This window comes from Nymphaea colorata, chromosome 11 (assembly GCF_008831285.2).
Source record: "Nymphaea colorata isolate Beijing-Zhang1983 chromosome 11, ASM883128v2, whole genome shotgun sequence".
In the NCBI taxonomy this organism is placed as follows: Eukaryota; Viridiplantae; Streptophyta; class Magnoliopsida; order Nymphaeales; family Nymphaeaceae; genus Nymphaea; species Nymphaea colorata.
In genome coordinates, this window is record NC_045148.1 from 12,761,787 (window position 1) to 12,776,882 (window position 15,096).

The 15,096-nt window shown below is 37.4% G+C and overlaps 1 protein-coding gene across 2 annotated transcripts in view; it reads right to left on the reverse strand.

The window, feature by feature from the left end:
• Positions 1-289: 289 nt before the first annotated feature.
• Positions 290-15,096, reverse strand: part of LOC116263980 (uncharacterized) — a 47,189-nt gene continuing 32,382 nt past the window's right edge. Inside the window, exons 6-8 of one of the 2 annotated variants that reach the window (XM_031643838.2) lie at positions 1,911-2,167; positions 1,194-1,314; positions 290-830 (exon numbers count right to left, since the gene is read on the reverse strand). In XM_031643838.2, coding sequence (XP_031499698.1) covers positions 1,252-1,314; positions 1,911-2,167 — 320 coding nt within the window. In that variant the 3' untranslated portion in view covers positions 290-830; positions 1,194-1,251. Of the gene's footprint in view, positions 831-1,193; positions 1,315-1,910; positions 2,168-2,277; positions 2,483-15,096 lie in introns of those variants that run through there. The other variant, XM_031643839.2, reaches the window with a different exon arrangement.

Sequence of the window (15,096 nt, forward strand, 5' to 3'; positions counted from 1 at the left end):
TCATTCTAAGGAATGCTAAAACTGACTGGCATAAATTTTAAGTTTCCATACAATGGCACACGAAAATGTTCTGATATAATGTTTTGCCAACAAACACAAATTAATCCACACCTTGACATGAAAAGCATGGAACTCAATTCCAACTGCATTTTACTCAAGGCTTCAGCCTTCTGTGCTTCTGTGCGATCGACACCAAAGATCAACATACTTATCTTCAGAAATTGAACTTACATCTTCCTCCAAGTACCTTAATTACTTTATCTTTACATCTCCCATTTGCTTCCAGCACTGCTGACAAATTCCACTCATTTTAACCAAATATTTGATATAGTAATTTATTTGTATACTTTTATACCTGTACGAAGAGAAACAACAGCACCAGGTCCCAAGGTACATCAAAATCTAGCCAGGCACAAATAGAAATAACCACAATCTTAATGCAGGAGTTTCACGGGCTCATGCTCCACACGTTTTCACAAGGCTCATTCTTGCTTGACCGTAAAAGCCTATATGCTAACTAAACCGTACGCAAACTGTAAAAGTTCAAGAACGGTAACATTATTGGCCATTATGATGGCAACAACCTAGAATACATGTGCTAGTGGTGTATATATGATACACTGCCTGCTGACAGCTGCAACAAGCACAGAAAATTCGTCAGGACGGGTTTCATTAGCTTCATTCTCTAATCAAGGAAACTTTGGAGCAATCAATAATTAGACAAGCAAGATGAAAACAATCAGGACATGAAATAATGAAATGAACAGCAATGGTAAAGAACTTGATGTAACGCGGTATCATATTATTCCTGTTGCTCATACTCCTGAAACCTGTAAGAATAAAGGAAAGAAAAATTATTAAGATTTTTCACAAACGTAATTTCAAAATCGTAAGCCAACCATAAGCACTGCAAAGATTTCTTTTTCCTTTTATGAAGAAATATTTTCTCCCTTAAGATTTCAAGTTTCTTATCATCTCAGCCTTTTATGCAAATCCCCAGAACTTTGATTGGAAAATACAAGAATATTTTATAAAGTTGCCTAAATCCTAGTGAACTAATAAAAGCATTCAAACTTCTCATTCAATTGTCCTTTTTCTGTTGCAGATACCTTAGTTCAAGCATCTAGGTGTGCTTTTGTTATTCCTTCTAAAGTTTGAATTTTTTTTGCAAATTATTCAAAATGCAAGCCTACCACTTTTCCATTCGAAGAACAGCATTAGTTTAGCTTGAAAAGGGTGCTGAAGTGATTTTCAATCCCCTTTGCTCGAAGATGGACCGCATAGTCTTTTCTGAATAGAATTCACGCGATCATCCTGCAAGGCATGGACTAAGCTTAACCACTGATGCAGAACAAAAAAAATCATCAGGCAGTCCAATTGACTGTAAGACAAGTTAGCTACAACACCACCAGAAAGCCACAAAAAAGGACATGCCTTCCTCACATAGAGCACATAAAGAACAAATATGCACATTTTATTGCACACAAGAGCATAGGGAAAGCTAAGCACACTAAGTAATGAACCTCCAAGAAGGGAAACCAATAAAATGCAATATATTGTAAAAATTAATAAAAATGAAGAATTTCTGAATGAAAACATATACCAATGTTAAAACAAATGAAATGAATACAATACATAAACACAATTAAAAGTTTGAGGATGGGATAGACCGCCTTTCCCTTTTCCCTTGCGAGGAAGCGAGCTTGGCAGACACCATAGCAGATTAGAACAAAAGCATCAACAGTATTTCTCTTGTTCTCGTTAAATTTGAAATTCTTAAGTCCAATTCTAGCAGATTTTGACACATTTATCCTGGCTATTACTCTTGCACCAAAACATTAATGGAAACAGTTTCACCATATGAATTTACTTGAAGAAAACAGAAATAAATAAAATAAAGTCAACCAAACCTTATATAGTGACGCTGCTGATTCAGATTCCACTGTTTGAATAGGTGCATGTTCTAGTGACTGCAGAGCATCTAAAGCATCCAAGGTTAGTTGCCACCCGCAGATAGCAAGGACCTCAGTGCTCGTGCCAGTGCCAGTGCGGCCATTGTGCTGTGCTGCTGCAACATTTCCATTGACCCATGGGCAAAAATGATGATGATGCTGGATAGGATCAAATTCTCCAACTTCAACATAATTACTTTCTACATTTGTTTGTTCTGTCAAATTACAGAAAAGTTATTCACCACCACACTGAAATTCATTTGCAGCATTACAATATCATCTCCATAAATCACTCAAGCATATCGCAAGATGAAACAAATAATGGCTTACCTTAAAAAAAACAGTATAAAACTTGAAAGTTGAGTCATACCAGAAAAAAAATCTGCCTGAGTGTCTTTGAAAACAAGCGACACAATACAATGTTAAACTAGCTTCATGCATGGTCTATATCACTAGGTTGGTGTGAGTCCTGCTGCTGCGGTTAACCAAAATATATAGGTATATACACACACAATCACACGTATATATTCCTGCATAAGCATCATACATAAAACATTAAAGTAAATATCAGCAGAAAATATATTTATCCAATACCAACATGTTCCATTTGAATAACTTTAAAAAAAAAAAAACTTCATTTTTAAGCATTGAATTTTGAGATTAATGTAAGCTGTTGATGTGTTAATTAAAGAACACATTAAAACATAAAATTCTCTCTCTGACTTCACATGACAAAAGCATTAAGTATCTACTATGTGTGTTACATGACAGGCTTGGGAGCAGAAGAGGAGTAAATCAGAAGTTAGAAAGTTCACAGTTATAAATCGTTTGAATCTCTCTCTCTTCTATATCATATATATATAAAAACTAAATTAACAGGGGTGCGTGATCTACCCTGCCATACTAGTTGCAGCATGGCCTTTTTCTGCCAACATGGGTATAGGATCGCAACTATGTAGGTTAAGCCAAGATGTTAAAACTTAAATACTTTATTGAACTGTTCTGGTTGATTTTTTTTTTTTTTTTGTGAAACAATAAGCAGGGAAGCTGCAAAGTTCTGTCAGATTTGTTTTCTTAGTGATGAGCTTTGTTCATTTCATATAATTCGTACATGCACTGATACTCTCCTTTATACAGGTTGATATTTCACTTGATTTTCAATAGGCACTGTTGCATATTACGATGCAAATAAAGTGTGAGATACAGATGAAATGGGCAGCTGTGTCACACGGACGCTATTATTTGGCTGCTGCATCTGTGTTGGTGAGACGCGGGTGCGGGTGCGGCCCGGGTTTACACCCAAAAGAAGTCAAGAAGAGTCGAGTGCAGCAAACAGTTTCGTCCACTTTGGGGTGCATTCAAACCGCGCCAAGTCTTTTTTTGTCATTGTATTGATATTTTATTTTTAAGTTTTTTTAAGTAAACAAAGAGGCGTTAGGGGCTTAGGGCATGATCATGCCCTTTTTCTCTCCTACCACCCCATGTGTGACTCTTTCTCTCCTCCCCCATGTGTCCCTCTTTCTCTCCGGCGGAGACTGAAATTTCTGGTGACTGAAACCGGCAAGTGGGTCAACCAACTGCCGGTGGACGTGTGACGGTTCTCCTAGTGGAATGGCGATTTCTCAGCCTTATTTCTGGTAGTTTTTCAGTCTTATTTCTGGTGGTTTCTCACCTTATTTCCAGCAGAACGGCAGTTTCTCAGCCTTATTTCCAGCGGTTTACCAGCCGTATGTCCGGCAGTTTATCTGTTTGTGGTTTGATTTCTGCAGTCTGCACTTGTAGCCTTATTTCATTTTACAGTTTTTCCATGATATGACAGCCTTATTTCATGGCCACAGGCGCTATTTTTGTTTTCTGCTTCAATCAGTTCATGTCATTAACTTATATTTACTGTTTTTGCTGTTTTTATGTGTCTTGTTTTTACTATTTTAGCATGACTTTAAGTTTCATTTTATTAATTTGTATTTGCTGTTTATATGCCTTGTTTATATTTGCAGTTTTTGCTGTTTTCCTCAGTTTATATTTTGCTGTCTTCTCGTTCCTATTTTGCTGTTTTTCTGTATGCTTTATTGCTGCTTTTTTGATATGCAGAATTGCAGTTTTTGTTATTTTGCTGTTTTTCCGTGTGCTTTTATTGCTGGTTTTTCTTTTTATAGGCAGAATTGTAGATATGCAGCATATAATATGCTCAATGTTTGTACTTCGTAAATTGTAAGCATGTTAATAACTTAATATGTTGTGTATTCACATACACAATAGATTATAATTTATAAGTATGTATTATATAATATACGTATATATTATATAATTTACGCATTTATTATGTAATATGTAGTGTAGAGTGTATAGACTATAGACTATAGTGCATACTCTTAATTTCTTCATTCTTATATATATAGTATATATTTGCAAATTATAATTGTAAATTGAACTCATACTGGTGTAAATGTGTAACATTATATTTTAGAGTGTAACTTATAGTGTCCATATATAGATGTTACATTTTGTAAATTGTAATTATAATTTATAAATGTTGTTAAATTTAGATTTTTCATTTTGAAGGTAAACAATAGTTGACAAGGAAAGTAAAACAAGTTGTTTCAGATTCTGCAGCAGTAGGTTCTTCATCTAGTGTGAATGATATTAACACATCAAGGTCTTCTTCACAACCTGGTGAAGCATATAAAAATGAAGAACCACTATGGAAAGAAATTAAGGTAGTCATGAAATATGTAGATAGTGGTGGTAGAAATGTACAATTTATGTGTGCACATTGTCAAGTTTCATTTGTATGATCTTACAAGAGTGAAGGCCCATCGTTGAAGTTGCCAAATTTTGGAATTTGAAAATGGAAAAGCATTTCTATAGAAAAAACTAGAGAGTTGAAAAAGTTGCAAGACCATGCTGATGCAACAAGAATAAAACGAGTACTATTCTGACAAATACTAGCATGATTCCTAAGAGTATTGATAAAAAAAGAAAGACTACAGATACATGTTTTGATTCTTATGGAAGAACAAAATTAGATAAACTGGCCACTAAGTTTTTCCTTTCTAGCTGCAGTCCTTTCAATGTAGCTCGAAATCCATATTGGAAGAAGTATGTTACTGCACTTGCAAATAGTAAATTATTGGGATATGTACCCTTCAATCCAAAAAGGTTGCGAACATCACTAAGGTTGAAAAGGGTGAGGTTGAGCAAATTTTAGAAAGACAAATTTGAATTGAACATGGTTGGGGTATTAATTGTTTCTGATAGGTGGACAAACATTCAAAGATGTCCACTAATTAATTTTATTGTCATTGCACATGATGAACCAATATTTTTTAAGGCAATTGATGCATTTGGAGAATAGAAAGATGCTAAATATTTGAATTGATTATTTGGAGAAGCCATCAAGGAGTTTGGTCCTAATAAGGTAGTGCAGTTCATCACAAAAAATGTTGTTGTATGCAAAAGTGCTGGACTGACTCTGAGGTATGATTTTTCACATGTCATTTGGACTTCATGTGTTGCAGATACTCTAAATGTAAGACTAAAGGACGTATGCAATCCTCCAAGTCATGAAGCATATCCTCACGGATATGGGCTATTCTCATAGATTCAAGATATAGAAAGACGTGCAAGAAATATTAGAAATTTCATCGTCAATCACCAGCATGCATTGTTTCTTTTTGGTAATTACTCTGATTTAAGATTGTTAAAAGTTGTAGAGGCACAATTTGCTTCAACGATTGTCATCTTGAGAGGAATTTAAAGAGTGCAGGATGCATTGATTCAAATGGTGGTTAGTAGAGAGTGGAGCTTCTATCGTGCTAAAGATGTGCCTAAAGCTCAAGCAATTAAAAACATATTGTGGATGATAAATAGTGGGATAAAATTGCATACTTTTTGGCTTTTACATAGCAAAATTGGTGCATGTTGAGAGTAATTGATAAAGATGACCGACGCTTCATAAAGTTTTGGCAATGTAGGATGATGTGATTGAGCAAATTAAATATGTAGTTTTTAAGAAAGAGAAGAAAGACATTGCACTTGATAATTCAGAGTTTTTTTATCGCATACATATAATATTAGTGGAAAGATGGGATAAGAGCAATACTCTCTTGCATTGCATGGCTCATTCTTTAAAAATCCCAAGTATTCCACAAAAAAATGTACAAAAGGAGCTCCTGGATGTGTCGCTCCAAATCTTGATAGAGAATTATCTAGGAATAGAATATCATGTGTGGAGAGACTTTTTGCAGATTCTTATATCAAAAGACAAGCGATTTGTGAATATTCAAAGTTTTCTTTAGGAGAATTTAATTCTGAAGATAAAGCAACAACAAGAGAAAATATGGCTGTGGATGTCCCATAGATCATAAATGCCTGTTCTCAAAAAACTTATAATGGGAGTACCGTCACAGCATGTTACATCATCGTGTTACAAAAGAAATTGGAGCACATATGCTCATATACAAAACATTAAAAGGAATAAAATCATTAGCCAACATACAGACTGTAGAGGACTTGGTTTTTGTGTACTATAATTTGCATCTTCTTTCAAGGAAAAAGAATACACGTATTTCTTTATGTTGTTTTGCTTTAATCATTTTCTTGTGTTGTATTAGATTTGCCATATTATTATTATTATTATTATTATTATTATTATATATATATATATATAATAATAATAATAATAAATACGCTTGCCACACCGCCGCACCTAAATTTTTTGTGATGTCCCACTCCGGCACCCACACCCAGCACGTATGTGAGATAGGTGGGTAGTGTTAATATTTATCATTTGCATGTTTTCTATTTTTTTAATTTGATGGAATTATATGTATGAACTATTAAACTTGTAAAGCATGTGGTTTGGTTTGTGCATTATTGTCTAAACTTTGCAACTTTGAGTTTTTGCAGATTGTGCATTATATGTATATATGTTTGTGCATATTTGTATATATACCCTGCTATACCCCTGTATCCATATTTTCTGAACTTGTTGTGTCTAAACCCATATTGTCACACTTGGACCCATGTGATTTAGCATAAAACTTAAATTGTTCATAAACATAGTTGCAAAAATATAGTTCCCGAGCTTCTATTGGTGGGATTCTTTAAGGATATTTTGGGCAAAGTAATTTAACTTGGGAAAATTTCAGAATTAAGAAATTTTAAATATATAAAGATAATCCAATTAAGAGCTTCATACTATATTCCTTACAACCATATTGAAAAAATTCAAAACAGCTTTTAAAATTTAAAATAAACCAAAAATAGAAACATACACAAAAATACATTACAAACAATGTTTTTATATGAGGAAACATCATGATATTTTCAAAATATCGCATGTTTATAGGACTAATCTAATAAAACTTGTGTGTTTATCAGAAATCGGGAAACATCCAACAAAGTCTAATATGCATACGTGTAACCAACCCTTGACATCATTGGTAATTGGATTAGAGAGGTGCAGCAGTAACCAGACTTGCACCAGCACCTTTTCTTTCCTTCACTTTTGTGTGTGTACGTGCCTTATATACATACAACACCACAATTTCGGGAGCAGATGGAGATGTGTGGGTAGGTAGGTTAGTGTGTGTTCATACATATAACAACACCCCCCCCCCCCCCAAAAAAAAAAAAAAAGAGTCTTCCTCCTCCCTAAATGTAATCTAATGAAAGGCGAGGATGAGGATGGAGATAATAATATGAGCCATGTCAAAATTTGGAGGTCAAGACATTAGTAGTCAAAAGAGAACCCAAGCTTAGGCACTAGGCTAGGCAGCTAGGCAACTAGGCAACCCACCTAGACGCAATCGCCTTGGTGGGATACCTAGTCACCACCTAGGTCCACCAAGCCAGGTGCCTAGGTGATGCCAGTCTGGCTAATGGCCATCCCTCAGGCAAGATCTGGCCTTCCAAGAGTAATTGTCAACCATTGTCACAAATATTATTGTCAGGTTTTAAATGGTGAGGCTTTACGTGAGTATTTTTCAGTAAAGTTGTTTTTCTCAAAAAAAATATTGGAAATTTAGAAACTATACATACAATACAAGCTATGTATTACACAATACATGCGCTACACATACTTATACACCACTTGTTTACAATACAAGTTGTGCATCGTAACTTCAAATTCAAAAAGCGATGATATGTATCATACGATACAGCCCTGTATCATATGATACATACAACACTGGTTGCAAAAGCCCCACCACATAAGGATCCAAAATTATAAAACAGGTTGTTATGTCTTAATAGAATTTTCAAAGTTGCATTTTAAGATTGTCAAGCTCACAATGAGTTTGCAAGGTTTCCTACAAAAAGTGCAGAAGATATCTCTGCACTTGTAAATAAAGCTAATTATCAACATATTACTTGGTAGGTTAAACGTGGGCATGCTTGTCCTACTCTTCAATACCTTGTTGGTAAGATTACTAGTTTAACCTGCTATATTTTCATGTTGTGAGAATTGTATACATTCACAATATTAAAAGAAATAATCCCACAAGCAAGCAAGCAAAGGATTTGGTTTGTATGCATTCTAACCTTCAGCTTCTTTCACGAATCAAAAATGAATATAGGTAACTAAATATATGATTTACCGACAACAAATGCTTATCTTATTTACATGTTTTTGTGTATTTGGTAATGCTTATACTTTGGCTTTGCCGATTGTGTTATAAGGAAGGAATCACCAATAATTGGGAAGTGAATGTTGTGCAATTTAACTTGGAAGGAGATGATAAGCTTGAATTTGTGAACTCAGAGTTCCATGAACCTTCTACTCCATCATCTTCTAATGTAAGAGAGGAGAAGGAAGAGGAGGGAGAGGAGATGGAGGAGGAGGAGACAAAAACATGATAATTATGATGTTTGTATGATAAATAATGTTCTCTTTCAAACTTTAATTGGATGGGATTACATGTACAAACTATTATTAATTTTGTGGAGTATGCACCTTGGCATTAAGAAGTTTGCATGTGTTTATAATTGACTTTTTATGGATTTTATAAATGTCTATATATATGTGTGTCTACACACACACACACACACACATATATATATATATATGAGAGAGAGAGCAAAAGAGTAAACTCTAACTCAAGGTTCATGCATACTTGGGACGGGACAGCCCACTAAGGTCGTCTAATCCCTCAGATCAGACAGCCCCATGGGCCCTTTTTTTTCTCCTTCAACCATCAATACCATGGTAGGTGCTCTCAAGTGGCACCTGCTAAGGGAGGGGGGATCTATTGGGCAGCGGGAGAGATAGAGCACCACCCCCTTCCTCCCATGATATAAAGTCAAAGGAGGAATACATACATACTAAGTCACATGGACGCTGCAAAGTGACTGCTGCACCCCGTGTCGACACGACTTGGGTGCGGGTGTGGCTCGGATTCGACCCAACACAAATCAACAAGAGTCGGGTGCGGCAGACCGCACCCAATCATTTTCGTCCATTGTGGACACGCACCCGACTCGTGTTTGACTCGAGTCGGGTGTGGTCAAACCGTATCAAATCTATTTTCAACCTTTTCGATATTTTTTATTTTAAAAATCTTTAACGTTAAAAAGAGGGTTTAGGGCATGATCGTATACCCTCTTCCTCCCCTCCAGTGCGCTCTTCCCTTGCGTGGGTTTTGCTGGTTTCACTGAAGCATCTATCAGAATGGAAAGTCATTTCCGGCAACTGAGTGGGTCAAACGACGGCCGGCAGCAACGTGCGATTGGTCTTCGAGTGGAACAAAAGACTTGTGTGCCCTATTGCAGTAGTATTGTCGTCTGCATCTTTCTCAACCCTATTTTCAATAAAACGACAATTTTCCTATTTGTTTTTGGCTTTATTCTGCCATCTGCACTTCCTCATTGCACTCTTGAGTTTGTATCTCATTTTGTTGTGCAAGCGATTCAACTAACGACCCATAGCCTAGGTGCTTCTATTTTTGTGCTTTATGCTTAAATCAGTAAATGTTCATATTAGACCATTAGTTTTTTCACTTTCTTAGTTTTGTGTTTTGCTGCAACCACTGCTATTTCTTGTTTAGCATTTTTTTTCCATTTCTATGTTTGGTCCTGGTTTTGTTGTTTTTTGTTTACTTGTTTCATATTTGTACGTTGTAAGCATGTTAATGCTTAATATGTTACATTCATATATGCAAATGTGTGTGTGTATATATAATATATTAATTATAACAAATAAACATTTTCGCCGCACCGCTGCACCTAAATTTTTGGGGATGTGCCCGCTTCGGCACCCACACCCGCACCCCGCACCTATGTGACATAGCATATATATATATATATATATATATATATATATATATATATATATATATATATATATATATATATATATATATATATATATCATGATATCAAGTTGAAGGAGAAATACACACACACACACACGACCTCATTATACCCCAAACCTACAATTTTCAAAAAAAGGCATGTCCGGACCCATACCACAATGTATGAAATATATGAACCCATACCATAGCTGCACCCACGGGACATGGATCCACAATAAAAAGGGAAGTAAACTAGAAATAAGAGGTTGAATAACTCGATATAACATGCAATTGAGACAAAGGTAGTAAGTTAATAAAGACTTGCTTTATAAGTTGAATGGTAACCCACTAATATATAGTTGTTTTATAATATATATTTGCAAATTTTCTCTTACTTATTTTAGGAAATTAGAAAAAAATTTGACAAAAAAACATAGAAATCATCTTGATCCTATCAGTTCAGCAACTTCAATGTGCTAGATGTATGGGTTAAAGAAGAACCTGCCACCATATTTGGAGAGAAAAATTTTGAACAGTTCAACATCGAACATGCCGAGGACATTAATCATGACCATATACATCGGGAAGGATGTTGAATTAGAAGAAGATGATGCAAATGACACTAAGAATGAAGTTGATGATGGATGATGACATTTTCTTTTATTATTTGCATCAAACAGGGTCATTTCATGATGTATAAGACTCTAAAATTATTTTTGATGTGTTATGACGTTATGCATGTTAAATTCATTGATGTTCATTGTTATATTTGTCGTGAGAAAAGAAATAAAACAACATTGGTATTATTTTGCAACTTTATTAAATAGGGAGGTTCACTTATTATTTATTACACATTTGATGTACTTAAACGTTATTTCCCTAAATCTCTATTTAAGTGAGAGGAAGGGATAAACTAAAGAAGGGTTTGACTTTCTCTCTCTCTATTGTGTTCAACATTGTTAAGTGCAGACCTAACAAATGAGTTTCTAAGTTTCGCTTATTTCTGTTATTTTCTGCCTTTCGTGTTTTCAGCTTAAGTATTTCTTTCATGCAATGGGTCGGGTCCAGTTAGGCCTGTCTTAAACCCAACCCATCATGTTATGTATTTAAGCACAATTAAGGGAATTAAATCCTAGTGAAGAAGATTACATTTCGTGAGAGAAGTTGGGCTTCCAGTGAGTTGAGGTGTTAGCGCAGAATTCTGCGTAGAGGAGACCGATAGCTGCGTGAGGGCTATCAAGGTATCATAGCATGGTAGCAGCAAGACTATGGCCGAGAGGATCACGGCAAGGGATGCAGTCGCAGCGGTGGAACACCACCGAAACCAAGTGGAGGCGACGATAGATGGCCTAGAAGGGCGGATGCACATGATGGATCAGCGCTTGGATGCGGTGGATGCACGGTTGGAAACCCTGATTGCTGAGCAGCAAATGATGGCAACTCTATTGCGCGAAAATCTCCGACAAGGTATGCAGCGTTCCCCTAATTCAGATAAGACACAGTCGGACGACCGAAGGGGACACGTTTGGCTAGCGAACGGAGCAGGGGGAGCAGCCTGGAAGCCCTTGAAGATGTTCCAAGGTTCACGGGAGACGATCCTGTAAGTTGGGTGTTCCATGCAAAACAGTACTTCGAGTGCCAGGGAATCGTCAGAGAACAAAGGGTGAATCAAGTTGTCATGTACTTTGAAGGTGCAGCAATCCACTAGTATCACTGGCTGTTGTCGCACGAGAAACCATATTCGGAAACCATGGTCAAAGATCACCACCCATTTTGGACCATCGGCATACCTTGATTACAATGTCGAGTTATCAAGAATTAGACAAACAAGTACGGTGGTAAAGTATCAAGAAAATTTTGAAGCTCTTTCAAACATGGTGCGTGGCTAGCCCATCGAGGCCCTGATTGGAGCATTTGTAGGAGGGCTTAAGGATGAACTAAGAATCGAGGTCCAGGCTATGAAACCTAAAACCTTGTTAGAATGCTTCGAAATTGCTCATATGGTGGAAGAGAAATACCGACGACTGCACATTACGAATAGGAGTCTATCGGCAAGAACTGGTTGGATGTTAAGGGCAATCAGCATGAACCATTGAAGACAGAAGTTTCCCTTATGTAGCGACGAGGACCAAGCCTGGCAATGTGCCTCGACAAGTCATGAGACATCTAACAGCTGAGCAAATAAAAGAAAAATGACGTCAAGGCATATGCTTTCACTGCGATCGTCCCTGGGTATCGGGGCATAATTGCAGAAGACTACACATGTATCTCGTAGAGGAAAAGGAAGATCCACCATATGCTTGTGAGGACTCGTCCATAGTCGTTGACATAGCAGCTCCTGTGGAGGAGATGATGCCAGAAATATCATTGCATGCTCTTGCAGGAGATGAGGTTCTTCAATTGATGCGTGTGGAAGGTAAATTGTGTGGCCGAAGGGTTAGTGTGTTAATAGACACGGGCTCAATTCACAATTTCATTTGCGAGAAGTCTACCCGAGCCTTGGGTTGCAGTGTGGAAACACAACCAGCGTTTGATGTCATGGTAGGCGATGGCAGCACATTGAAATGGAGAGGTAAGTACCATCTAGAGATACTAGAGATACAGGGCCTTCGCTTTCCAGTCCAATTGCATATCCTTGCTATGGTTGGTGCTGACTTAGTACTGGGCATCCAATGGCTACGTAAGATTGGAGAGGTGGTATGGAACTTCATGGGCATGAAAATGCAGTTTAGGGTGGTATGGAACTTCATGGGCATGAAAATGCAGTTTAGGAGACCAACAAACGATCTGTTAATACTCGAAGTGACCCCTAAACGACCTTGTGAAGAGGGCCCGGCTGCCCGTACAATGAAAGGACCCACTGCCATGTTTCTTTTGCTGTCCGCGCAAGTACCATATGAAGCTGAAACTGATAATTAGTACAGGTCTGAAGCCTACAGAACAACATTGAATGAACTCTTGAACGAGTTCCAGCCAGTTTTTAGAGCCCCAACTACGCTGCCCCCTACGCGGAATCATGAGCACCGCATTGAGTTACAACCTGGGTCAGAACCAGTGAAGTCCAGACCTTATCGTTAAAGTCAAGTGCAGCGAGAAACACTGGAGCAGTTGGTGCAAGAGATGTTGCAAACAGGGGTTATTCAACCGACTGACTCCTTATATTTTGTGATCTTGTTTCTTGTACTCTGCAGTGCTAGTTTTCTACTGCCTCTATGCATATTTGTCTTAGAAAAGAGAGTTTTTCAAAAAGGAGAATTTTTTTTTATTTTGGTGTCCCGATCTGTTGTTGTTTGGAAAAGCTTTCTTGTTTTGTTCTCCTGTATTTTTAAAATCTTGCAGAAATTATTTTTATAAATATTTTTACTGTAGAAATATGCAACGGAAGAGAGAAACAGAGAAGGAACACACGATGTACGTGGAAAACCTCAAGAAGAGGTGAAAAACCACGGAGAAGCTCTAACCTAAGGGCAAAACCGCAACCCTAGGAGAGAAAATTATATCCACTTAATCAACAAATTTACAATAGGTGGAGTATAAGAGAGAGAGGTAGAGAGCCCGCCTAGGGTACCGAGCTAGCCTCGGTATACGCGCCCATGGGACCGGGTCCATATCCGGACCCGGTTCCCTATTACAAGATATTCTAACACTCCCCCTCAAGTTTGGCATACATGTCGAACATGCCAAGCTTGCTAACATTCTTTTCAAATTGAGATGTACATAGGGCTTTAGTTAAGACATCTGCAACTTATCTTCAGACTTCATATATGGCAGGATCAATTCCTTTGAATCTATGCGTTCCTGAATGAAATGGTGATCTATCTCCACATGTTTGGTTCTGTCATGAAGAACTGGATTATTAGTTAGGTTAATTGTAGACTTGTTGTTACAATACATCTTCATCTTCTCTTTCATTTCAACCCCAATATCTGCTAGAAGAATCTTTAGCCATAACATTTCTGTAACCCCCATAGCAACTGCCCTGTATTCGGCCTCAGCGCTGGATCTAGAGCAGACTTCCTGCCTTTTACTCCTCCATACCACCAGGTTACCCCCCAGAAAGATACAGTACCCTGTGGTAGACCTTCTAGTATCTGTGCACCCTGCCCAATCAGCATCAGAGTATCCTTCAATATTCAGTTGGTCCTGCTGAGTATACAATAACCTTTTCCCTGGGTCATTCTTTAGGTACCCCAACACTCTTTTAGCACTTTTCCAGTGACAATCAGTAGGAGCATGCATAAACTGACTCAACACATTTACAGCATAAGTAATATCAAGGCGAGTAAGAGTAAGATAAATAAGCTTACCAACCAGCCTCTGATATCGTCCTTTTCCTTCCTCATCCAGGATATTTCCAGTTTTGATACTTATCTTTGTACCAGACTCCATTGGAGTTAGAAAGGGCCTGCATCCCAGTTTACCTGTCTCCTTTAGAAGATCCAGAGTGTACTTCCTTTGGCTCATAACAAGTCTTGTCTCTGATCGAGCAATCTCTATTCCCAGAAAGTACCTTAATTTACCCAGATCTTTAAGATCAAATTCAGCAGCTAACCTCTCCTTCATCTTCCTTTTCTCTTCTTCACTGTCACCTGTGACAATCATATCATCAACATATACAAGAAGAAGGCTCACCAGACTATTTCTCTGCTTAATGAATAGGGCGTGATCACCGTTTCCCTGTTTCTATCCATTAGTCTTCATTACTACCCTCAGTCTTTCAAACCATGCTCTAGGAGATTGCTTTAGTCCATACAAGGCTTTCTTGAGATGACAACATTTTCCGCTTTGGGCATACCCAGGAGGCATGCTCATATAGACCTCTTCCTCTAAATGGCCGTTCAGGAATGCATTCT